The sequence below is a fragment of the Phyllostomus discolor genome, chromosome 4 (genome assembly GCF_004126475.2).
Source record: "Phyllostomus discolor isolate MPI-MPIP mPhyDis1 chromosome 4, mPhyDis1.pri.v3, whole genome shotgun sequence".
Taxonomy (NCBI): Eukaryota; Metazoa; Chordata; class Mammalia; order Chiroptera; family Phyllostomidae; genus Phyllostomus; species Phyllostomus discolor.
In genome coordinates, this window is record NC_040906.2 from 16899876 (window position 1) to 16927474 (window position 27599).

The window sequence follows — 27599 nt, forward strand, 5'->3', positions numbered from 1 at the left end:
GGTCACGTGGCCGCTTAGGCCTGCCCAGGTCCGAGGTCCTTTTAACTCCGTACAAAAGTTGTCCTGCTCTGAGCGCCTTCATACCCACAGTGATCATGAGTCCTCCGGCCAAGCGTAAGAGCTGCCTGGCGCCCGGCTTGCTGCAGAATCTAGTGGCCATCGTCACCGGCGGGGGCACGGGCATCGGAAAGGCCATCGCGGGCGAGTTGCTGCAGCTGGGTGCGTGAACAGGCCTAGGGCAGACGGCCCGGAGTGTGGGTCGGGGCAGGTGGAGGAGGGGGCGGGAGCTGCGGTGGAGCCACCTGCTTGTGTAAACTGGGGTTGGGAGCCAGCCAGCCAGCACTAGGCTGGGGAGGGAAAGTGTGGAGTTGCAAAGCAAAGAGAGGTAGACGTGAGCGAAACATGAAAAGATAAAATCGGCATTGATTAAAAAAAAATACAATGTAAGGAAATTTTAAAAGGACGAGAAGAAACACGTTTACAATATACAACAGGCGTGTGATATGAAGAGCTCTCACAAATAAGGAAGGAAAATACTGAACACGCTGATAGAAAAATTGGCCTATGATATGGAACAGGTGTACCAAAGGAAGAACTAGAAATAGGCAGTAAGTAAATGAGAAAACAATCAACTTTATTGGTAATGAAATGCAAAATAAAACAATAATAAGATCCCATTGTTTTTCTAAAAAGATTTTAAAACATTGAAGAAGACGACAGTGTTGATGACACAGTGAAAAGGATGGCAAGAATGCAAATTAATGAAGCTTCCTAGAGGACAATTTGAAAAACAGAATCCTAAAGTTTTAACAATATTCATGCTCCCTTCCATGACCTAGGAAATTCTCTCTCAGGAATTTAAGGAAATAATCGGAGACAAGCACAGATTTATATACAAGGATATGTATATGCAGTGTCGAGTAGGGAAACATTGGAAATAACGTACATATTCATGATACGGGAAATAGTTAAATCAATAACAATGGAGTATTATGTTGCTATTGAAGACTTTGTGTAGAGAAATGCATCCCTTAACATTGAAAAAAGCAGGACTCTAAACAAAATACAGCTTTCCAGTTCGTTTGTTAATGAAAAATACAGTGTATATGCAGAAAAATACTGAGAGGAAGTTTATAGCATTGTTAACAACAAGTAGCTTTTATGGAAATAATCTGAATTATGGGGGTTAAACTGTCTTTGTTTTGAACATTGTTTATGAACACGTAAACTACCTTTGCTTACCATTGTGTTTCTAATGCCTGTCACGTAGTATGAACTGAAACAGGAAACTAAAAAATGAAACTACTCTCAATGTAAGAAACTTTCAAACCTGTGGGGAATGTTTGTGAGTTTATTTGTGAGCCAAACTGATGATAATTTGCCGGGAAGCAAAACTTCAGTGAGTTGAGAGAATGCTCTGAAGAATGGCACCTTTGTACCTTATTTTACACATTATAATCAAAGGAGGAGACAGAAGGGGGTTAAATGAAATCCATTGGTGATCGATTAGGGAGGCAGGGAGAAAACAAAGCAGGAAAATCTCTGGGATTAGAGAAATAAAATGGGAGACCCCTACTTCTTTTGCTTTGGTGGGTATACATACCATAGTTAACAATGAACATTTACAGTACATAGAGATGGTATATGGGGGAACAAGATAACAATGAGGGGTTCTGGTGGTCTCTGCTGTGGTGATGAACTCCTTTAGCTCTTTCTTGTCTGGAAAACTTTTTATCTGTCCTTCGATTCTAAATGATAGCTTTGCAGGGCAGAGTAATCTTAGTTGTAGGTCCTGGCTTTTCATCACTTTGAATACTTCATGCCAGTCCCTTCTAGCCTGCAAAGTTTCTATTGAAAAACAACTGACAGTCTTATGGGAGCTACCTTGTAGGTAACTAATGTTTTTCTCTTGCTGCTTTTAAGATTCTCTCTCTGTCTTTAACCTTTGCCATTTTAATTATGGTGTATCTTGGTGTATTCCTCTTTGGGTTCATCTTGTTTGGGACTCTGTGCTTCCTGGACTTGTATGTCTACTTTCTTCACCAAGTAAGGGAAGTTTTCTGTCATTATTTTTTCAAATAGGTTTTCAATTTCATTTTCTCTCTCTTCCCTTTCCAGCACCCCCATGATGTGAATGTTGGTATGCTTGAAGTTGTCCCTGAGGCTCCTTACATTACCCTTACTGTTTTCTGGATTCTTTTTTCTTCTTGCTGTTCCGATTGAGTGTTTTTTGCCTCCATATATTCCAAATCACTGATTTGATTCTCACTTTCATCCACTCTACTGTTGATTCCCTATAAATTGTTCTTCATTTCAGTTAGTGTATTCTTCATTTCTAACAGGTTCTTTTTTATGGTTTCCATGCCCTTTTTTATGCTGCTGAAATTCTCACTAAGTTCACTGAGCACTCTTAGAACCAGTGTTTTGAGCTCTACATCTATTACATTGCTTGTCTCCATTTTGTTTATTTCTTTCTGTGGAATTTTGTTCTGTTCTTTTATTTAGGCCATTTTTTTGTCTCTTCATCTTGCTAGCCTCTCTGTTTTTGTTTGTATGGATTAGGTAGAGCTTCTATGACTCCCTGTTTTGAAAGAGTGGCCTGACACAGTAAGTGTCTTGTAGGGTCCAGTGTCACAGCCTTTTTTATCACTTAGGCTGGGTACTTGAGGTTCCGTCCACCATGTGGGCTATGTACATCATCCTCTTGTAATTGAGCCTTGATTGCTGTTGGCAAGTCCATTGGAGGGATTTACCCAGGCTGATCAGTTGCAAAGACTGGCTGTGACCACTGACCACCAACCTCTGATCACTGAGGAGGATCAGCTGTGCAAGAGTCCACTCCACAGAGCAGCACTTACCAGCAAGGTTCTGGCACTGCCAGAACCTCAAGGCACTGAATCCTCCCCTTGAGAGTGTTCCTTGTGGAGGCGGTTGGGTGGTGGTGCTCCTAGATGTTCTGTAGCTGTCCACTAGGTGTGTGGGCTTTGGGAACTCCTGGGAGACACAGGCCAAGGTCAGCCATAACCTGTGCCAGAGTACAGGTACTGGGGCCACCTAGCATAAGCTATAAAGCAATCCACAGTTGTCTGTTACTTGTCCGTGGATTGGAGGTGCCCAAGCAAGTCCTAGCTTGGCACCAAGCTAGGCTGAACCAAGGCCAGCTGCTGCTAGTGCCAGGCCATGGGGCCACTTAGCAGTAGGCAAAAAGCATGCTGCGGTCACATGTTGTTGTTTGGGAGAATTTAAGAAAATCTGAGGCATGAGCCAAGACAAACCATTTGGAAATAATATGCAAATAATTTTCACAATGACTTTCTAAACTTTAATTTTTTATGCTAGAATTAATGGCTACTTCCTGAAAATTGTTATAGGCCCTAATTGGGCAAATAAATTGTTAGCCAATTCTGTTTCTAATGAGAAGTCTATTTTTTTATATGAATTACAAGTTGAACTTTTAGGACTTCCCTCAAAGATGGAGGCGTAGGTAGATACACTGCGCCTCCTCTGTAACGAAAAGGAGGATAACAACAAAGTTAAAAACAAAATATCAGAACTGACAGAAAATCGAACTGCATGGAAGTCTGACAACCAAGCAGTTAAAGAAGAAACATTCATCCAGACCAGTAGGAGGGGCGGAGATGGGCAGCTGGGGTGGAGAGGACTGGCCGCAAGGCAGCAGCTGGCAGAATGGGTGAGGTGGCAGCTGGCAGAGTGGGCAGCCCCACGTTTGTGTGCTGATAAACCAGGAGGAACAACTGGGTAGTGAGACAGACCTCAAAACCCAGGGTCCCAGCCCGGGGAAATAAATTCTTAAAACCTCTGACTAAAAAAACCTGTGGGAGTTGAGGCAGTGGGAAAAACTCCTAGCATCACAAGAGAGTTCATAGGACAGGCCCATAAGGTCCTAGAATGTACACAAACCCACCCACCCGGGAACCAGCACCAGAAGCGCCCAATTTGATTGTGGGTAGTGGGGGAAGTGACTGAAAACTGGCAGAAAGTGGAGCAAGCAGCACTGTTCCCTCTTGTACACCTCCCCCACATAGAAGTATTTGCCCCACCCTGGCGAATACCGAAGGCTCCCTCTCTTATGGCCCAAATGAAAGAACAAATCAAAGCTCCAGAAGAAATACAACTAAGTGAGGAATAGATAGCCAACCTATCAGATGCACAGTTCAAAATACTGGTAATCAGGATGCTCACAGAATTGGTTGAATTTGGTCACAAAATAGAGGGAAAAGTGAAGGCTATGCAAAGTAAAATGAAGGAAAATGTACAGGGAACCAACAAGGACAGAAAAGAAACTGGGACTCAAATCAATGGTTTGAACCAGAAGGAAGAAATGGAAACCCAACCAGAACAAAATGAAGAAACAAGAATTCAAAAAAATGAGGACAGGCTTAGGAACCTCCAGGACAACTTTAAACATTTCAACATCTGAATTAAGGGGTGCCAGAAGGAGAAGAGGAAGAGCAAGAAATCAAAAAACTTATTTGAAAAAAATAATGGAGAACTTCCCCAACCTGCCAAAGGAAATAAACTTTCAGGAAGTCCAGGAAGCTGAGAGAGTCCCAAAGAAGTTGGACCCAAGGAAGCACACACCACGACACATCATAATTACATTATCCAAGATTAAAGATGATGAGAGAATCCTAAAAGCAGCAAGAGAAAAGGAGAGAGTTGCCTACAAAGGAGTTCCCATTAGATTATCAGCTGATTTTCAAAAGAAATCATGCAGGCAAGAAGGGGCTGGAAAGAATATTCCGAGTCACGAAAGGCAAGGACCTACATCCCAGATTACTCCATCCAGCAAAGCTTTCATGTAGAATGGAAGGGCAGATAAAGTGCTTCTCAGATAAGGTCAAGTTAAAGGAGTTCATCATCACCAAGCCCTTATTATGTGAAATGTTAAAGGGACTTATCTAAAAAATAGAAGAAGATCAAAACTATGAACAGTAAAGTGACAACAAACTCACAACTATCAACAACTGAACCTAAAACAAAAACAAAAACAAACTTAGCAAACAACTAGAACAGGAACAGAATCACAGACATGGAGATCACATGGAGGGCTATCAGCAGGGAAGCTGAAGGGAGGGAATGGGGGAAAGGTACAGGGAATAGGAAGCATACATGGTAGGTAGAAAATAGACAGGAGGAGGTTAAGAATAGTATAGGAAATGTAAAAGCCAAAGAATTTATATGTATAACTCGTGGACATGAACTAAGGAGGGGGAATGTGGGTGTGCAGGGTGGAGAGGAATAAACGGGGCAAAATAGGACAACTGTAATAGCATAATCAGAAAATATATTTAAAAATAAATAAAATCTTTACACAAAGAAGTTGAACTTTTAGACATGTTTTTAAAAATGCTGATTATTGTGTTGTCTTACAGAATTAAATGATTTTGACTATTCCTTGTTTTGAAAGGATGTTAAAAGTCCTACCTCCCAAGAGCAGGATATAATGAAAAGGACTGGAACCTCTTTGTTAGACAGATGCTGTCAGACAAGGAGTGACAATTGCATCAAGGAATACTGAAGATTATTCAAGTCGAATTCAAGTCAATGCCTCTTCTTCATCCTTAAGTTAATCACCCTCTGTCTGTGACTTCAGCAGAAATTAGGTACAGTGGAAAAAATTAAAGTAAGAAATCTTAAGGCAAGACAGCACTTTTTTCTTCTTCTAGTGACTAAGCTTGATATAGTCTCAACCGACCAATGACCAATTTTGAGTTTGGACCAGCCTTTGTGGTTCTTATTGTTATTACAAGATGCCCTTCAGTAATAGTATGTTTATTGGTTTTGGAAAGAGAGGAAGAGAGGCAGAGAGAGAGGGAGAAACATCAATTCAAGAGAGAAACCTTGATTGGTATCTTCCATATGCACCCAACCAGGTAATGAAACCACAACTCAGGCATGTGCCTTGACCAGGAATTGAACTAGTGACCTTTCAGTGTGTAGGTGTGCCATTAAGGGGCACGTATGAGATTGTGACCACTTAATTTGGAGGTTTGGATTAGCAGACAATAAAAACCCCAAGTCAAATATGAATACCTAAGCACTTTATTAAACAAGAGCAAAGTGAAAGCAAGAATCAAGATCGTACATCACCAGACGGGAGTTCACCAACACCCAGACATAGATGCTGGGGAATCCTGGAGACTGCATTCAGGCTCCAACTGGGGAAGTTCAAGCAAAGTGTCTTCTCAGGTGAAATTCTGAAGTCTCACTTTGGCAGCTATGGTTGAATGTGTTTTAGACAAAAGTGACTATGCGCCCAGGACTTTCTGTGACTTGACTAACCAACATATCCCTCTGGGAGGAGAGCCAGTTCTCCTTGAAGGGACAGTTAAATACCAAAAGCACTTCTCTCCCGGGGAGAAGGGTCAGCTCTCCTTGGGAAAGAGCACACCTGCCTATATTTTATTCTTATTATAAAGGTCATGACTTGGGCATAAACAAGGAGGATTCTCAATGTCCCTTTAATCCATCAGTAGGATAGTGCCCAACTACCTGAGCCACATGGGCCAGGGCAAAGCTTAGTATTTTCATTTAAGGAAAATACTGGTGGAAGCGTCAATAGCCCCATGGGCGGCTATTCCTCTTTTAACTCCATTTACATCCATTCTGATTTCACTGCAGGGTTAGTTTTTATTTCTTTGAGTACTCTGGGATCAGCCACACCCTTCCTCCTTTTATCTTTCTCTTTCAACCACTCCTTTTTGTGAAATGTCGCATGGGTTTATCATTGAGAGACAAGGAGGCAACACACTTGCATATTTTGCTGTCTGTGTGTGACCTGAAGTTCGATGCAGAGCAGCCAGTCACTGACAGACACCGAAAGAAGTGACATAACTAGTCACTGTTCATGATGCACATTTCGTATATTCATGGTGATTTGTGGATTGAAGAGCTAGCAGTGAGGTTTGTATATCATGCAGTATCTCTCAGTTAATACACCATGGTAACGGAAATGTGAACCATATTGGTGGGGAACTGGTGTTATTTAATAAGCTAAAGTAACTGAAATTAGTATGTTGGGGGGGGGGCGTGGGGGGAGGGCGGCTCTACCAGCAGAGCTCCCCCTGGCTGCCGCGGATGGGAATAATTCTACCAAAACATGATCTGCTTGGGGAGGAAGGCTGACCAGTCTCTCTCAGAGGAGAAAGGTGTTTAGCCTCTCTCTCAATGGGTTTTTATTGAGTTTAGCTTGCATAGGGATGCATATCACAAAAAGGAGGTATGGTTTACAGATAACATTTCTGGGATCACAGGGGTTCATTTGAGTCAGGATCTGGTAGACAGGGTGACACCAATTGGCTGTAAAACCTTGAGAAACAAATTTATTTTGTACTTAGACCTTTAACATTTGAATTGACATTCTTAGCAAAGCAGGTTTCACAGGATTTATGCATTCTTTCTTAGGCCTGATCACCCCTCACTGGGAACCGCCAGTTCAGGCACAGGGCTGCATGCTCCCCTTCGGCATTGTTTCAGGCCGGAATCAGGCAGGGGAAGCAAGGCAGCCAAGAGATTAGGAGACTTTTTACAGATAGAATGAGGACTCAGGCTGTGATAAAGCTGAGGAATGAGGGGTTTTCCCCCCCCTTCTCTACAATGCCCTAAGTCCTTCCCTGATGGCCTCTTTGTGACTGTACCTGTCTTAGGTTGTTTCTTCCTTGAGGAATCTTACCCAACATTGGCTGACCAGTCATCTGCCCAGGGCTAACCAGTCATCTGCCTGGGGCTAACCAGTCATCTGCCCAAGGCTAACCAGTCATCTGCCCGAGGCTAAGCAGGGTGAAGTAAGTGGAGTAGGGGCTATGCCCCTGCCAAGAGGGTAAGTTTTGTCTCCTTAGCGGCTTATGGTCCCAAGGTCCCCTAGCCATGGGGCCTTTTCACCTGTAGGCAGGGTTACAGCCTCTGAAACCAGGCAGGACATTTCCCAACAAGTACACATTACAGCTGAGCCAAACAAGGACTTCCTGTCCTTGTATTTCACCCCTCCTGGCTCTCATGTTGCTGTTCTCATGTATTTTATTTTTATATATATTATACCTATCACAATCCATTGTTATCATTTTACTTTAAACAATCAACACTTTTTGAAAAGATTTGAATAGAAACAAGGAAAGTCTTTATATTTATGACCATAATTACCATTTCTGGTTCTCTCCTATAGATTTAGGTTTCCATCTGGTAGTTTTGTCTTTCTAGCTCGAAGTACTTCTAATTCTTTTTGTAGTGCAGGTTTGGTTTAATGATGTCTCCTAGCTATTATTTATGTGAACAAGTCTTTATTTTGCCATCATTTTTGAAAGCTGTTTTCACTGGGTCAAGATGTCCAGATGCATAAACCCCACCCCACCCACCTTTTCCCTGAAGTACCTTTGTAGCTGAGGTCCTTATGATTTTAATGCCCCTAGTATTTTTAAAAATTTTTTAAAGATTTTATTTATTTATTTTTAGAGAGGGAAGGGAGGGAGAAAGAGAGAGAGAGAGAAATATCAATGTGCAGTTGCTGGGGGCCTTGGCCTGCAACCCAGGCATGTGCCCTGACTGGGAATCGAACCTGCGATGCTTTGGTTCGCAGCCCGCGCTCAATCCACTGAGCTACACCAGCCAGGGCTGCCCCTAGTATTTTTGACAGCTAGAATTAAATAATTTAATTCTTCATTAGGATTTAGGCTTTAACTAAATGTTTCAATTGCTTTCATTGTTACGTAGTTTATCGTCAAAGATTAAGAAGGTATTTTAGTAATGTTCTGATGGACTGCCTGTAAAGCAAATTTTAGAAATGTTTAAAAGACACTTTGCTTTTCCCAGCCAAGCAGCTCAGTTCATTAGAGCGTCATCCCGATGCCACGATTGCCGGTTCAATCCCCTGTTAGGGTACATACAAGAGCCAACCAATGAATGCATACGTATATAGAACAACAAATTGATGTTTCTCTCTCTCCCCCTTCCTCTCTTTCTCTAAAATCAGTAAATAAAAATGGTTTTAAACGACACTTTGCTTGAGATAATAGGAAAATAATCGGTAGTTAAGCATAAAACAATGATAGCATAAACAATGGTGATAGTTTCAAAATATCTGGGTTCTTATTTTTGCTCTTCAAGATAAGGTCACTGACACACAATTAAGAGATATTTTGTAGAATCTTGGTTTTTCATCCCCATACCTCTTGTTCTCTCAATATAATTTTGTGTTGTTAATACACTGTTTGTCAAGCAAGAGAAGATAGCTCCAGGGCCACACGGTGTCTGATACAAAACAATGTTGTTTGTGACTAAAGAAACTTGGACTTATCTCTGAGTTCCCTGAAACTACCCCTTCCTTGCTCCCTAGCCACATGAAAACTTCCTAATTTTGCTTTTGAGAGGTCTTGCTCTTCTGTCCCCTTGCTTTGGCTAATTTGCATAAAACTCTCTTTATATCCAAGCACTGCTGTCTCGACGTTTTGGCCTACTAGGACATCAGGTACATGAACCTCAGTTTTGGTGCGTAGTTCAGCAAACCTTTCCAGATAGTCTATTGTCTTCTGGCTTTTAATTTTTTTCTCTTTATCAGTGTCTTATTTAATGATATCACTAGTGTCCTTCCTGGCTGTGTTTTAAATAATTGACTTTTCTCCTCATTATGGCTTGTATTATTCGCCTCTTTGCATGGCTGGTAGTTTTTTGTTGCATGCCATGCATTTTGATGTTGCCTTGTAGTTTACTTGTTCTTTCTATATTCTTATAAATATTCTTGAGCTTTGCTCTGTGATGCAGTTAATTTGCTTGGAAACAGTCTGATACTTTAAAAAGAGGATGGTTTAATGTTAATCATTGACTTGAATAGTCTTTAAGACTAATTTTGCTGCATTATTGAGGCTGTAGCCTTCTGAGTACCTTACCCCATTACCCCGTGAAAGGCTTTTCCTGATGGGAACACTATTTCCAGTGCTATGTGAATGCCAGCGTGTCTTCCCTCTGCTCATTTTGGGTCATTCATTCCCCAGTCTCAGACAGTGTCCTCACTGACATGCTGTCATCTGTGTGCAGCTAAAGACTTAAGGAGCTCTCTGCGGATTTCTGGAGTTGTCTCTCTCTGTACCTCTTTTCCCTCCATGACCTGCGTAATCTAGTCATCTTGGCCACCCCAGACTTCTAGCTTCATCTCTTCCACCCAGGACACTGCTGGGCTCTGAATAGGTGCCTTCTGCTTGCAGCAGCCAGTCACTCTCTCCAGGCAGCAGCTGGAATAATCACAGAGCTCACTGTGCTTATGTCCACTCTCTGAGATTACTATCCAGTGCTGCCTCATGTCCAGTGCCTGTTTTTAGTATAGTTTGTACAGGTTTTCAGTGGTTTGGGGCTGGAGAATAAACTCAGTTCCTGTTACTCCATCTAGGCCAGAAGCCCTAATTCATCTTTTTTACAGGGACACATGAAATACTTGCTAAACACTTTTTGTGGAATTTGGGCAACAAATGAAAGCATATTTACTTGTTCACTGGCTGTGTTCTCCTCAGGCTGTTATGTGGTCATTGCATCCCGCAAGTTTGATGTATTAAAATCTACTGCGAATGAACTGAAGGCCAGGCTGCCTGCCACCCACCAGTCTCAAATCACCCCTATAAAATGCAACATCCGAAACGTAGAGGAGGTAATGGAAATATATCTATATCATTATTCATTTTTAATTTATCATGGTGGTTCCTAAACCTGACTGGGCTTCATGGTTTCCTGTTCGCCATCTGAGATGAAACTCACCAGAAGCAGAGCCTGTGAAGGAGATTCTTTTCCTGGTGATTTATTGAGCACGTCACCTCCTGAGAAGGAGAGGAAGGGAAGCGAGATGATAAGTTTAGCTTTATGATCTGTGGGTACGGCAGTGTTCAGAGTTACCATCCACAGTGAGAGATTATAAGCTGTCCTGGAGCAAACCATGTAGCAGTCCAAGTAGCAAATTAGGGTGATTAACCAATTTACTTTTAATGGTTTTCTCTAGGTAAATGATTTGGTCAAATCCACCTTGGATATTTATGGGAGGATTGATTTTTTGGTGAACAATGGAGGAGGCCAGTTCCTGGCTCCTGCGGAGGACATCAGCTCGAAGGGGTGGCACTCCGTGGTCGACACCAACCTGTCGGGCACCTTCAACATGTGCAAAGCAGGCAAGTGTGATCAGTAACCCCAAATGCAGTGTGTCTTTGTTTAACAATCATAGATCCCCAAAAGAGAAAATGCTGGGGGCTGAGAAAGCTCCATGTCATCAACATTTACTGCCCTGAGTTACTCCCATACAGCACGGGCTTTTAAATGGCTACGTTTTGGGAGAGTAACTTGGCCATGTTTATCAAATATGGGTATCCTTTGATCATTTTATTTTTAGGAATTATGAGAAAATGATTAAGGATCTATACAAAGATACTGCTACCAAGTTGTTCATAAAATTCAAGAAAGCTGAAACACATTGTTTTTAAGAGGTAAATCTATTAACTCTGTTATAAGGACCTGTTAATTCAGGAAGGTCTTTAGGAAGAATACCAGACAAAGTCCACATTCTTTCAATGACTAATTGGCATGACATAGCCTTTGGATTACAGATGATGTTTCAATCATTGAAATGTTTATACTATCCAAAGCAATCTATAGATTTAATGTAATTCCTATCAAAATACCAATGGCATCGTCCACAGAACTAGAACAAATAATCCAGAATTTATATGGAGCCACAGAAGACCCCGAATATCCACACCAATTTTGAGAAGAGAACAAAGTTGTTCTTACATTCTCATAAAGTAGGTTTTATGCTACCTGATATCAAATTATACACATCTGTTGTAATCAAAATAGGGTAGTACTGGCATAAAGACAGATACACAGATCAATGCTAGAGAGCCCAGAAATAAATCCACACCCATAAGGTCAGTTAACATATGGAGAGGGAGGCAAGAACATACAATAAATAGGGTAAGGATAGTCGAGTCAATAAATGATGTTGGGAAAATTGAACAGGTACATGCAAAAAAGTGTAACTAGACTACTTAAATGTAGGGCTCAAAAGCTTAAAAATCCTAGAGGAAATCATAGGCAGTAAAACCCCAGACATTTCTCTTAGCAGTATTTTTTTCTAATATATTCTCTTGGGTAAGAGAAGCAAAAGAAAAAATAAACAAATGGGAATACATCACACTAAAAAGGTTTTGCCCGGCAAAGGAAACTGTCAATGAAATGAAAAGACAAGATATTAAATGGAAGAACATACTCACCAATGATACATTTGACAAGGGTTGAATATCCAAAATTTATAAAGAACTCAAACAACTCAATATCAAAAAAGCAAACAATCCAATTAAAAAATGGTCAGGGGACCTGAACAGACATTTCTCCAAAGAGGACATACAGCAGGCCAATAGACATATGAAAACATGCTTAACGCCACTAATCATCAGAGAAATTCAAAATAAAGCCACAATGAAATATCACCTTACACTTGTCGTAATGGCCAGCTGTCATCTGTAAATCAATGAATAAGTGCCGGCGAGGATGCGGAGGAAAAGGAACCCTCGTGCACTACTGGTGGGAATGCAGACTGGTGCACCACTGTGGGAGAAGTATGGGGTTGCCTCAGAAAATTAAAAACGGAACTGCCTTATGACCTAGGAATTCTACTTCTGGGCAGTTATCCGAAGAAACCCAAAACACTAATTTGCAAGAATATACGCACCCCTATATTCTTCGCAGTGTTATTTACAATAGTCAAGCAATGGAAGCCGCCCAAGTGCCCATTAACAGACTAGTGGTTAAAAAAGCACTGGTACATATATACAACGGGTATTACTCAACCATAAAAAAAATGAAAACTTACCATTTGCATAGCATGGATGCACCTAGACTGTATTATGCTAAATGTAGTAAGTCAGTCAGAAAAAGACAAATAGCATATGATTCTACCTATACGTGGAACCTAAAGAACAAAATAGTCGAACAAAATCGAAAGAGACTTACAGACACAGAGAACAGACTGATGGTTGCCAATGGGAGGGAAGTTGCAGGGACTGCGTGGAAAGGGCAAAGGATTAAGAATTAAAAAACGGTTGTTACAAAATAGTCACAGGATGTGAAGTACATCATATTGATTGTAGTTGATCATATTGTAACAAGTACATATGATGTCGGGTGAATCCTTGACATACAGGGGAAACTCTGTGTCAGGTATGTGACTGTCTAACCACTGTGCTGTAGACCTGAGATGAAGACAAAATAATATTGAATGTAAAGTGTAATTGAAAAAAAAAAGGTTATGTTGCATTGGCAGTGCTAGTAAACTCCTGACATTGGGTTAACTCAGAGGTTTTCTTATAAACTCTCCAAGACATTTTTATGATGCACAACTAGAACAAGCATGATTCTGAGCCAAAGGATCTTTAACATGGGGTAGGCTGTATATTATTAGTATCTCTAAGTCAAAACTCTTGAACCAGGGGTGTCCAATCTTTTGGTGCCTCTGGGTCACACTGGAAGAAGAGTTGTCTTGGGCCACACATTAAGTACACCAACACTAATGAAAACAAAAAGAGTCTCATACCATTTAAAGTAAATTTACAGTTTGGTGTTGGACTACATTGTCAGCCATCCCGAACCACATGCAGCTCATGGATGGACAGCTCTGTGACATTCCCAGGCTTAATTTTTATCTAACTAGCAATAGAAAGCTCTGTATCAGTTGTGACGCAGGCTTGGGTGCTCTTGTGTAAAGACCTGGAAAAAATCCCAGGAGATTAAATAAGTCAGTGACGGGGTTCAGAGCAGGCCTCCCCAGTATGTGCTGGGTTAGCATGAGTATTAGCCAGGGGATGGGTTTGGCTCAGAGGGGCAAGAGTAACTTTTGGGGGTGACAGAAATGTTTTAAAACTGGATTTTGTTGATGGTTTCACAATTCTTTATATTTTTAAATTATTAAATTGTATGCAAGGTAGCTGAATTTTATGATATGTAAATTGTACCTAAACCAGGCTTTTTATTAAAAAACGTGAACATTTAAATTTAACATGTATCACAGAAGCGGCATGCCGGAGCAGGGGGTCAGAGAAAAGTAAGGGAGCTGTGCACTGTGATGGTCATTTGTCTGTTTCCTGCAGCTTACAACTCTTGGATGAAAGAACATGGAGGATCTATTGTCAACATCACCATGCTTAGTAAAAATGGATTTCCAGGAGCTGCGTAAGCATTTTTATGTATTTTTTTTCTTGTATGTCAAAGGTTCAGAAATAGCCAAAGTCAATCAATGTATCACAGAAATAGGAGTTAGTAAAAATTTACTTACACCGAAAAGACTTTGCACACCGGGAGCACTCCAGCCAAAACATGGAATGAGGCTCAGAGATACATTGTTGTACAGTGAGAGAGCAGTGACTGTTTATTCTTCATACTGACTGGTTACAGTATTTGCATTTTAAGCGGTTACCTCATATACACCGAAATCATTAATCCTTTAATGACTTGTGATCTCAATACTTAGCGTTTTGCTTATTTGAACTTTAAAAATATAGTTCTGATGAGTTTCAAGGTGGTAGTGGAGTAGATGGATTTTGAATGCACCTCCTCCAAAGACCAGTCTGGAAATACAACTAAACAACTCTCACCCTGAAAAACCAGCTAAAGACGTGCTGAAGAGGAATCTTGTAACCAAGGGTTTGTAGAAGAAGCCATGAGACTGATAGGAAGGGCAGTGATGTGAAAAGGGCTGGCCCCACTCCCAAGGGCAGACAGGGGCTGAGGTGCTGGAGGGATTACTCAGCTGTGGGTGGTTGCCCCCAGAAGTGGAAGCATAAACCCCAAGCCAGGCTCTTCAGCCCAGAGCACCAGAGCCAGGAACAGGCATGCTAAGCAGCACAATTTCTGTTTTCAAGGAGATGTGGAGTCTGCTGAAGTACAGGCATACTCTTAAAGGGCAAATGCACAAAATTTTGCTTGCAACTACTCACCCTTGGCTCTGGCCAAGGGAAAGTGGTACAGACTAGAGTTGCTTGAGGAGAGTTTAGGGATTGTGGCTCTGGGGGGCAGCCATGGGGATCCAGGTGCTGAGTCATACTCAGATACCCCAGTAGCCCTTTTTCCTGGGAGGAGGAATGTCCTCCGAGCAGCATCAGCCCAGAGGAAAGCAATTAACCCCACCCCCTGGAACACCTCTCTCTCCACTAGGTGGATCTTAAGCCTGGCTGAGGAGTGAGTCAGCAGCATACGCCAGGGTGTAGCAGTCTGGGCAGATTCAGGGGGTGTCAGTGACTGACTTAGAGCAGGGCCGTTGCCCCAACTTTCCTGTGAACCTGACTGGCACTTCCCCCTCATGGATGGTTCAATAGAAACACCCTCCAGGCATCCAGTAGACCAACCTCTGGGCTCTGTAGGCCTCACTCACGTGACTACTAGGGGCTCTGCCCTGCCGAGGTTAGAGCAAAATCTGGGACAGACTCAGTCATGTGGCCATGGTGCAGGGTATCACACCTACCACCTTTCCCAATGTCTGAATGGCACCTCCCCCTCCAGCGACTGAGCCTAGTAGGCAGCCACACAGCAGAGGCAGATGGAGGCAGATGCCCTGGTGCCTTGGGACATTTGCTGGCCAACCCCCTTGTCAAGTGCTGGTAAAAAGCCAACCGAGAAAATGCATGGAGCCATTGGGATGCTTAATATGCTTTTATTCTGGGATGGAGCAATCCATGCACGCCACAAGCTGCATGTCACACTGTGTGTCCCTGCATGTTACACAGCAGGAAGTCCCAACTCCCTTATATACTACATGCACACAAAGCCAGCAGGGTGCCAGGATATTATACAACAGAGCTTCATTCTGCACATGCAAACCCACTCAAGGCTATGGGAACAGTTTATCGGACCCAGTCTCAAGGCTGTGGGAACACTACTTATCAGGCCCCTTCTGAAGGTTATGGGAGACCCCTTCCCTTAGTTACCCAGACCTCTGGGTGAGGGAGCCAGACTTACTCCTTTTACCCTACACAACACATCCAAAAGGAAAACTAATTAGCCACCAAACCCTGCTGAGGCAAATACTGCTCTTTTCTTTTTTAACTTTTAGTTTCTTTCTGTTCTCTTTCTTTATTTTCTCCCTTTTCTTTTTTATTTTTCTGTGTTCTTACTCTTTTTTCATTGCTTTCTTTATTTTTATATATTTTCAGTTTTTTTAAATTTTAAATTTGACAATGATTTTTTTAGTTTCTTTATTTTCATTCTTTTTTTTTTTCTTGGCCAGCATCTGCACAGCAGCTCGCACATCATGGTTGGGTGACTGGGGCTGAGACTCACAGTCCCCTGAAGGTCCATCCCACACATGAACAGGCCAATAGCAACGAAGACTCAGTTACAACAGGAAAGGCCACATAACCCACACGGGACACATTCCTAGAGCCCCCAGCTCAGAAGATCAAGGATATTTCACCACTAGGTCCCACAGGACACTTACTATATAAGGCCACCCCATGAAGACTGGGAGTCCAAGAAGATCTATTTAATACATAGAGACAGAAAAAAACAGCCAAAATGGTGATGCAAAGAAACAGGCCCCAAATGAAAGAACAGGAGGACTCTCCAGAAAAAAGTGAAATGAAATGAAGGCAAGCAACCTATCAGCTATAGAGATCAAAGTAATGATTGTAAGGTTGCTCAAGGAAATTAGCCAGAACTACAACAATACGAAAAAGGGCATAGAAGCCATGAAAAAGCACCAGTTGGAAATGAAGAACACCATATCTTATTACACCAAGAATATGCTGGAAGGAATAAAAACAGGTTATGTGAAGCAGAGGATCGAATCAGTGATTTGGAAGAAGAGGTAAGAAAAAACACCCAATCACAGCAGCAAAAAGAAAAAAATTAAAAAGAAGAAGGATAGTTTAAGGGAACATTGGGACAGCATGAAGCATAGTAACGTCCACATTGTAGGGATATCAGGAGGGGAAGAGAGACAGCAAGGGATCAAGAATAATTCAAAGAATAATTACTGAAAACTTCCCTAGCTGGGGGAAGATAAAAGACACATCAGTCCAGGAACACAGAGATTCCCAAACAACACGAACCCTAAGAGGCCCATGCTAAGACATGTCATAATTAAAATGGGAAAGGTTAGAAGAAAAGAACAAATCTTAAAAACAGCCAGAGAGAAGCAGTTAGTTACCTACAAGACTGTCATATGATCTCCCGACTGAAACATTTCAGGCCAAGAGGAACTGTCATAAAATACTCAAAGTGATTTGCGGGTTTCCCCCACAAAGTGCTGCTTTGACATACTGTTTTGAGCCATTGACACTTGAAAAACAGTGGATGCAGGGAGAGACTTTCTCTGGACTTCCCTTATCTGCCAGAAAGCAGATCCTCCAAAAGGAACTCTACTATCATAAACCCCCTCCCCAGGAGTTTCATCAACTACACAAGACTAACCCTTGTGCTTTGGCTTTAATATGGGAGGACTCGGTTCTTCCTCCTTGTTCAGACAAAGGCTCAAAAACACAGCGTCTCAAGACAAAGGTGCCCTCGTGGGGCTCCGAAAGGTCATTGACACACCTGTCAGTATAGTTAATGAGAGAAATGCTCAACTAAAGCTAATTATGTTTTATATTTTGTCTTTTAAAGGCATAGTGGAGCTGCCAGAGAAGGTGTTTGCTGCCTCACCAAAACCTTAGCTTTGGAATGGGCCAGGAGTGGAGTAAGGCTCAACTGTGTTGCCCCGGTACGTGAATGTTCCAGGTGAACAAATTGTACTCTTCTGACTCCATTTATGTTGATGACAGAGGTATTTGTCACTATGCAAGTATACTAGAAAAGATTGGCTTTTGAAAATAGATCAGAAGTATTCTTTGATTTATAAGTATTCTTTGATATACAAGTATTCTTTGATTTGATTGCTAAGGTTAAATTAAGGCTTGACTGGTTTTTAAGAGAGGAGCATTCAGATAATCCATGTATAGTATCGGTTGACTGTATTTCTTTGACAGTATTGAGAAAATTTAATGTTAGAAACATTAACTTTTCTATTAGACTTAAACCACTTAATTTTTGGTATTGGTTGGTAGACTGCCTTGATGTCTTTACAATTAAAATTTAATCTTACGTACTTTATGTTGTTCCTGTTTTATATCTAAACACAGGGAATCATTTATTCCCAGAGTGCTTTTGGCAACTATAGTCACTTGACACCAGAAGTAATTGGAGGGTTCATTCGGGCAATCCCAGCTAAAAGATTTGGAGTTCCTGAAGAGGTAATGTATATTTCTGACACTGATCAGAATTGCTTTGCTTCATACTTTGGAACTTGGTAACATTTTGGTGTCCTCTTGACGGAGTGTGATTGGCCGATAGAGGTGATCACTCCCGATGTCACCAAACCATTGCTTTTCTGGCTCTGGGGGAATATCCTGGTTGTGATTTGAGTACTCACAGCAGTCTTCATTCAGGAGCAAATGTGGTGTGAATTAAGAATACCATGTTTTTATCGTTTCATTGCACTTGTCAGCTATGTTATTTTATCACATGACATTTGTTGGTGGGATACAGGACCGTAAACAAGTTAGATGAGTATGACTATATGACATTCCATATACAACTTCTGTAAGGTGGCCAGATTAAGTATGGAAAAAAACAGTAGTTTTCTTAACTGTTAGTTACAGCAGTCTTTTTTTTAATTAAATGTATTTTATTGATTATGCTATTACGGTTGTCTCAGTCTTTGCCCCTTTGCCCGGTACCCCCTTTCCCTCCAGCATTCCCTCTCCCTTAGTTCATGTCTGTGGGTCATACATATGAGTTCTTTGGCGTGTCCACTTCCCATACTATTCCCAACTACCCCGTCTATTCTGTACCCATCAACTATGCTTTTTATTCCCTGTACCTTTTCCCCTGTTCTTCCCGCTACCCCTACCCACAGACTACCCTCCATGTGATCTTCATCCCTATGACTCTGCTTCTGTTCTAGTCACTTGCCCAGTTTGTTTTTCTTTTTCTTTTTTTAGATTGTTGTTGATAGTTGTGAGTTTGTTGTCACTTTACTGTTCATAGTTTTGATCTTCCTTTTCTTAGATAAGTCCCTTCAACATTTCATACAAAAGGAGGTAATGAACCCCTTTAACTTTACCTTGTCTGGGAAGCACTTTATCTGCCCTTCAATTCTAAATGATAGTTTTGCTGGACAGAGTAATCTCAGATATAGGTCTTTGCTTTTCATCTCTTTGAATACCTCTTGCCAGTCCCTTCTTGCCTGCAAAATTTCTATTGAGAAATCAGCTGATAGTCTTATGGGCGCTCCTTTGTAGGTAACTTTTTTCTTTTCTCTTGCTGCTTTTAAGATTCTCTCTTTATCCTTAACCTTTAGTATTTTAATCATGATCTGTCTTGGTGTTGCCCTCTTTGGCTCCAACTTGGACTCTGAACTGCCTGAATTTTTATGTTTATTTCCTTCACCACATCGGGGAAGTTTTCTTTCATTATTATTTCAAATAAGTTTTTAATTTCTTGCTCTTCCTCTTCCCCTTCTGGCACCCCTATGATTCGGATGTTGGAATGTTTAAAGTTGTCCTGGAGGTTCCTAAGCCTCTCCTCATTTTTTTTTTTGAATTCTTGTTTCTTCTTTCCTTTCTGGTTTACTCTTTATTCCTTCCTTTTGTTCCAAATTGTTGATTTGAATCCTGGCTTTCTTCCTTTCACTGTTGATTCCCTGTATGTTTTTCTTTATTTTACTTTGTATAGCCTTCACTTCTTCCTTTGTTTTGTGGCTACTCAATCATTTCTCTGAGCATCTTGATCACCAGTGCCTTGAGCTCTGCATCTGATAGGTTGGCTATCTCTGTGTTGCTTAGTTCTTTTTCTGGGGTTTTGATCCATTCCTTTATTTGGGCCTTATCTCCCTGTCTCCTCATTTTGGCGGACTCCCTGGGTTTCTGTGTATTAGGTAGAGCTGCTTTGATTCCCATGCTTGGCATACCTGTTATGTTATAAGGGTGGATTTATTTTTTTATAGTTTAATGTATTTTAATAGCAAACTTATAGGAACAGCACAGAAGACAGACAAACATACTTGCATGTAGGACAACTCAGTTAGAAAAGTATAGTGAATGGATGGAATCTACTGTATGATAGAAATGCTACAAACACCATTTAGTTGCCATCAATAAGAAATTTACTTGTTTTTAAAAAATCCAAATGCTGTCATTGTCCAGAAAACTTTAACAGGTTTATTTATATTGTTATAAAGTTGAACTGCCTGAAACTTGTTCACTGAAATACCTTGACTTGCATTAATGCTTTATGTCCCTGCATTTATATTTTTAAAAAATCACGCACAAATGAAAATGGAAAAACAGCCAATACCTGATTTCTGTCCCCTATTTTCCACTTGCAATCATATACTTAGGTATCTTTTTGACCCCATGGGAAAAAAATCTAATGTTTAGAACTACCAATAACAGGAAGAAGAGAATTATTTTTTAGAGAATGAAATGTTTCCCATCACACTGAATTCTTAGGCACATTCTCCACATATGCGGCATGCTAGCTGGATGTCTTTTGGCATAATTGTTACGCATTTGGCATGGATAGCACACAGGTTGGTGTCTTCATAAAGGCCACCCAGATAGGCTTCACTTGCCTCCTGCAAAGCACCAATAGCTACAATCTAGAAGTGCAGATCTGTCTTGAAGTCCCGAGCAATTTCTCGTACCAGATGCTGGAAGGGAAGTTTGCGAATCAGAAGTTCAGTGTGGGTTTCTGATAACATCTAATTTCACAAAGTGCCACAGGACCAGGCCTGTAATGATGAGGTTTCCTCACCCCTCCAGTAGAGGGCACACTCTTGCAAGCGGCTTTGGTAGCCACTTGCTTCCTCCGTGCTTTACCACCCGTCGATTTGCAGGCAGTACGAGCCATGGTCTAGGGACCTCTTTACTTACCCCTCCCCGCCTTCGGCTGGAGCTCAGCGAGCCGGAAGAGGTACTGGCATTAGAGAGGTAAGGCAGCTGTGAACACAAGAGAAAGATCTATGGCTGGATTGGAGCTGATTGGAGAGAGTCTTCCTAACTGGCTGATGGTCAGAATTGAAGTGCTTTCATTGATTTGTTGACTAACAAAACATGTTCACAGGCGAGTTGCCTGTGATTGGTTAAACTGGGTAAAATGAGTCTGGTGGTTAATCTCAGACCTCTCTACCCTTCCCCAAGGATATGGGAACTTGTAAATATAAAAACGGAACTAATAAGTCACATGTGTACTTTTAAGCTTTCCAGTAGCCACCTTAAGAAAAGTAAAAAGAGGTGAACTTAGTTTTAATCATATATTTTATTTAACCCAATATATTTAAAACATCACTATTTTAACATATAATCATTATGAAAACTATTAATGCGATATGTGACATTCTCTTTTCATAGCAAGTCTTCAAAATCTGGTGTGTGTTCTACACTTACAGCACATCTCAATTTAGACTAGCCATATGGAAAGTTTTTGGTAGTATCATATGGCTAGTAGCCTCTGCTTTGGACATTTCAGCTCCATACTAGCTGCTGGGGACACAAGGATGGAAAGAAAACTATGCCTGCCCTCCAGCGTCTCAGAGTCTCAAAGAGGCGTAGCCACGTGAACAAATACGGCTACAGTGCCATGTACAGAACCAGGACTAGAGTGAGGCAAGCCAGCCACGGACACAAAATGAAAGAACATGCTCACTCTCAGGGTTGTGCCAGTTCAGGGTCTGCCCCAAGAGTGAGTGCCTCCTTCAATGCTGCACCCTAAACTCCTCTTCAGCCTCACCCAAGTCCAAGCCCTGTTTGGGAGCCTGAGAAGATGGTAGATTCTGGGGCCCCAACTCCGGAGCTTGCAAACCAGAAGCTCTCGTGTAGGGTCTAGGAATCTGGAGTTTCATCAGGCATCCCTAAGAAGTGCGATGCAGATGCTTAGTCACCCTTGGAGAAGCTGGGCCTGTGCCAACAGCCTCACATCCAGTTCCTTCACATCCCGTGGAACTGTTTCTCTCTTTCTCTTTGGTTTCGGGAGTAGATGTTGTTGAGCTGATCGGTGAGCTGTCTGAATTTTTAGGGGACGCACTGGGATTCTGAAGTGCCTCTTGCAGAAAGCTCCTGTAGTCTGAGTTGCTGGGCTTTTGGTTTGGAGGACCATAGAGCACCATGTTATTGGTTTCTAGACACACTGACTATTTCAGGGACACAGATATAAAAGGCACACGGTGGTGATGAAAACTAACATTTTGTTGGGCAATCAAAGGTAGGGAACAAACTGAGTTGTTTGCAATAGGGGAAGAGCCAAACCTAAGCCCCGTGTTTACTCTGGCTTCTTCACATCATGTAGCTTATTTAACACTGCCGAAGGCTCCGTCCTGTCTTGCCATCTTCACCCTAATCTCTTATCTGATTTTCCTGATGCTCAAATAAAATAGGCGGTCGTCTATGTACTGTCAGGTTATGGTGCATGTACACTGTAGAATCCATGTTGTAGTCGTGTGCTCTGCTCTGTGTTTACTCAGGACTGGGGAGCAGCCAACAATGAGATGTGTCTATTTTTTGGTGTGTATGCGTGTGTTTCCATTTCCAGGTCTCCTCCGTGGTGTGCTTCCTGCTCTCTCCAGCAGCTTCCTTTGTCACTGGGCAGGTCGTGGCTGTGGATGGGGCCCAGTCTTTGTGTAATATAATGTATGATGTACCAGGTGAGCAGTCAAGAAATGGAATAGTCACTCGCTTTATGCCTTTTCATGTTCACATTTTCAAAGTGTCTTAATTAAGAAATAAGTTTTCTCTTATAGCGCTTCAGAATGTGTAAAATAGTTTCTATTCATGACATGATTTTTAAAGGAAATGTTTCTCATCACAAAAAAATGTGTAAGTATCTTTATTTATAAAACTTAGCGTTACATATTTAAAAAGTTTTTTGTGTGTATAGAGGTTGGTAGAATTTAAACCTTGAAAAAATTTTCAGTATGAGGATATACGTACAAGGAGGAGATAGAATAAAGGCAAAAAGTTGCCGTGTTTTTAGACTGAATTCTTTTGTTCTTCTGGTAAGTGATTTGTGTATCTGAGCAGAAGAATCAGACCTATTAGGTTGAGAGGGGTGTTATGGTGCTATTTTATACTCTTTTTGGGATATATAGTGAATGAAACTATGAATTTGCTGTGTTCTTTTTTTCATATACCAAACAGTACTTGTATAAGGCTTTACCAAATGTAGATATTACACAGAAATGTCTATGTGTGTATATATGTATGTGTGTACCTCATGGCTGGACCAGAAAACTTGGGGTTTGAAAGTGTCCTAAAAAAGTCAGTCCAATATCCTGATTTTACAAATGACAAAATAAATCTACAGAAATTAAATGGCACATCCAAGCTAATCACTCCCAAAATATGGTAAAAGATATAAAGTTCAAATGTGTTCAAACTGTCGCTCAAGATAGTTGATTAAGCCCTGGCTGGCGTAGCTCAGTGGATTGAGCGCGGGCTGTGAACCAAAGTGTCGCAGGTTCGATTCCCAGTCAGGGTACATGCCTGGGTTGCAGGCCATGATCCCCGGCAACCGCACATTGATGTTTCTCTCTCTCTCTCTATCTCCCTCCCTTCCCTCTCTAAAAATAAATAAATAAAATCTTAGAAAAAAAGATAGTTGATTAAGTGGCCAGTAGAAGATTAAAATATATCTTTGAATTTCGTATCAGGGACCCAGGTCCAACCTACTCTTTCATGTGCTATCAGTCTAACCAAGGCTAAAGACCTTGCATTAATAAATGATTTGTATGGAACTGTAGCATTACTTATTATCTTCTCCTCCCACATGTATTTCTTTGCTAAAGACATTGATGTGGTGATGGACATAAGATACTTTGGTTTTAAGGATCTCAGTTGGAGACACAGAAATGCCTACATGTTTATGCAGAAAACATGTTTTAAATTTTGTAAGGAAAGCGGCCATGTCGATTTTTTTAACTTTATCCCCTCCCCAAATTATGATTGGGAATGTTCAGCCTCTCACTGTAGTGTTTTCTTTAAGATTACCAGCCCTGGAGTGAGAATGCCTGGCATGCCATGTGGCTCTACCCTTATTAGCTGTATGACCTTGGGAAGATTAACTTCTGTGAGCCTCCATTTTCTGTTCTGTCAAGTGGGGTCACGTACAGCATTGATTCCATGAGCTGTCGGGAGGACTGACTCAGATAATGCACATTTAAAGCCCTGGGTCAGCGGGAGGCTTTCAGATGCAACTCAAACTGGCATGAGCGGTAAAGGAATTTGTTGCCTTGAATCAGCAGCTCGAAGATATCATCAAGGACATATTTCTTTCTTTTACTTCTCTTTTTACTTCTGTCATGTTGGCTTTTAAGACTAACTCTCCTGGTTGCAGGATGGCTGCCTGCTGCTCCTAAAGCTACATGCTCCTTTGTTCACATCCACCTGGACAGAGAGAAAAGGAAAGGGGATGACTTTCTTTCAACATTTCTAACAAAATGCTGAGACCCACTCTGCTTTGGACTAGTTTATGCAAATGCCCATCCCCAACCAATAACCATGGCCGGGGGATGGGGTGCATTGGTTGGCTTAGGTCAGTCCATCCTCAGCCAGCGGTCTGAGGGAGGTCACTTCCCCCGAACCTCATGGAGTTCTGAGTGCGAACGGGCTATGGAAGGAGGGATGAGGGACTGGATACTGGGGAGGCCACTAGATGCTCTGGTACAAAGTAAGTGTGTTGTTTTAAAATCATCATTATTATTCAGGAAGTCATAATTTAGTAAAAGCCTACAATGTGCCAAAGGCGTACCTAGGGTGTCCCATTGGATTCTCACAACTTTAAAAGGTAGATGTGGTTATCTCCTTTAGTGGAGGTGAAAACTGCAGCTCAGGAAGAGTAACTTCTCCAGATTCGGAAAAGCTACTTTGTGGCAGAGCTGGGAATCAAATCCAGGATTTCCTCAAAACCTATGCTATTTGTCCTAGTAATTTCTTTTTTCTTTCTGAGGAAAGGAGCGAACCAGGGGAAATACCAAGAGGGGTTGGTGTGAACTGGGAGACTTACAAGGTTAAGAGATTTGCAAGTGACATGAAGTTTTCCACTCACTTAACAGATCATGACAACTGGCCAGACGGAACAGGGGACCTTTCTGCTGTCAAAAAGATGAAAGCGTCTTCAAAGGTTAAGGCCAGTCTCTAAGGAAAGAAGGATACGTCTTCTGTCCCCAAATGCCTTACCATCCATACTTCATAGGAGTAAATGCACTTCTATACTTTATAGGAGTTTGTAATTTGTGGGGGGAGATCGCTTGGTGCCTTTTTCAGATTGTCGACTTTGTCTATGCAAAAATGATTCCCGATATAAATGCATTTTTTAAGTCTCAATCAATACCTTTTAGCCAGTGATTTAAAACATTTTTAAGAATGGAAATTAACATACTTTATGATTATATTTTTTGTTTCTGGAAGGGTGTTTGAAAGATGAAATAACTTCTCCCAAGACGTTTAACTGTAGAGGTAGACAACAAATCTGAATTGTGGCATCATTACAATTCTGATAACCAGAGTCATACAGTGATATATTTTACCTTGCAAATATTTTGGATCAATAAAGCTTTATGGCAATTATCGACATGTGGTTTGTTTTGTCCATGAAGCCCAATTTGTATAAACCCTTTTAATCCAAAAGAAAAATGAAATTATGTGTAGTATTATTTTTTGCAGTGACTGATGTGTGTCTTGATATTTTTTTAAATCCAAAGTAGTCCCTCTTCTCCATGTTTTTCCTTTTGTTTGCGAAAAATATTTTTAATTAAATTAAATGTATTAGGGTTCAATATTTTGCCTTTAGTTGATCCTTTCTGACAGTTATCCTGGTTTCTGAAATGCCCTTTATAAACTTCTTATGTTCATTTTTTGTCTTAATCATTTAAGTTTTGAATGGACTTATTCACTCATGCAGTGTAGTAGATATTCAGTAACTCTCAGTTCTAAGTGCCTGTATATGACTGACCAAGCTTTGGAGTGGCCCCCTGAGTAGGCCACTTTATCGGGTTCCCAAAGTACGGCTGGGACTTGGGCCTGGATAATGAGATGCCTAGGGTGCAGAGTTGCCCCCGAGAGTGAGCACAGCCTTAAATTTTGGGTGTGCTACTCATGTGGAAAAACCAGAAATCTTCTTTTCCTTCTGGACAAGGATTTAACACTGGCCTTCTGGGCACGATAATATCGTAGTTAACTAACAGTCACAAGCCACGTGAGAGGGTAGGGCGGCCCTAACACAGGTCGGTGCAGAAGACAGAAGAGGTGAGGCTTGCTTTTCAAATTAGTAGTACCTCATGCTGATGGCTGCTAATGCCTGTTATGTCTCCATAGTGTTGGTGTTTGTTTGGTTTTGCTTAGGGCATGGAGCCCACCATACACGACACTAAAGTTAACTACAGCTCCTTGTTAGACCTTGTTAGACCATCCCTGGACAGTCCATCATTACCTATATTCTAGAATCAATCTCCAGGACCTCTGGATGTATCGTAAGTGTCCCATCAACAGAGTTCTTTTGCTAGCACACTTAGTAAATTTTGCTGCAGAATGAATATTTCTGAATAGGCTTCATCGTTCACTCAGGGAATACTCTGGAGCCCCTACTACATGGTCAGCATTGTGGTAGGAGTTGGGCATGCGGCACTGAAAAGCAGACTACACAGAATACACATGGGACCTTGCCCTCATGGAGCCTGACAAAGGGATTGATAGAGGCAAAGGGAGAGAACCATGAATCAGTTCACACAGATACATTTAAAATTCCCAAATGTTCTAAGTGCTATAAAGGGTCAGGTTGCAGTGCTATAGGCATATAACAGAAAGAAAAAGACATCTAGAAGAAAACAAAAACAATTCTATAATTATTGATGTTAGAAGAATTTGTTGACAAAGATAACCCTTGTGGGTGTCGTCCCTCCCCCACACACTGCTCCTTCGGTCCATGGCTTGTGTTAATTCAGGTCCCTTGAGAAGCAGATGCCAAAGCAATATGGTGTGCATGAGACTTACTGGGGAATCTGCCTGTGGAGGGTAAAGAGCAGGGAGCCTAAGAAGGCAATGAGAGGTTTCCCTGTGATTCACGACCGACACCTGTAAAGAGGAGGAAAGGCAAGAGTTGGCAGGAAGCATCTCGGATTGCTGCGGATTGATACCTTTTTAGGCCAGGCTCGCTGCAAGAGTGCAGTTCAGTCACATGGGGCAAGGGGATGCCAGGAGACACTTGGTGGGCTACCGGGTTCCCCACGTGCTCCTCCCCGGCCCCACTGCCAGAGCGACTGTTATAAGTAGCTCTCGGACTCCTCTGGCTAGTGATGGTGACTCCTGGTGGCTGGACACACAGTCCACAGGACCCTGGAATCAGCTGTAGTTTGTAGTTCAGCGGGACCTTGCTGTGCCCCTTGGTTAGAGCTGCGCCCTTTGGGACCAAGACCTCCCATGCCTCAGGGCCCGGAATTGTCAGGATGGGAAGCACAAAGGCCCACCATGGATCCTGAGGAGGATGGTAAGTAGGGCCACTTACTCTTTTGCTCATCGGTTCCCAGAGATGTT

At 41.7% G+C, this 27599-nt stretch overlaps 1 protein-coding gene across 1 annotated transcript; it reads left to right on the top strand.

Annotated features, from left to right (window-relative positions):
- Positions 1 to 36: 36 nt before the first annotated feature.
- Positions 37 to 25639, top strand: PECR (peroxisomal trans-2-enoyl-CoA reductase). The gene is made up of 8 exons (XM_028510268.2): positions 37 to 219; positions 10521 to 10654; positions 11000 to 11165; positions 14136 to 14217; positions 17644 to 17740; positions 18159 to 18269; positions 22606 to 22717; positions 25124 to 25639. The coding sequence occupies exons 1-8, from the start codon at positions 96 to 98 to the stop codon at positions 25207 to 25209; spliced, it is 912 nt and encodes a 303-aa protein (XP_028366069.1). The 5' UTR covers positions 37 to 95; the 3' UTR covers positions 25210 to 25639.
- The last annotated feature ends 1960 nt before the right edge of the window (positions 25640 to 27599 follow it).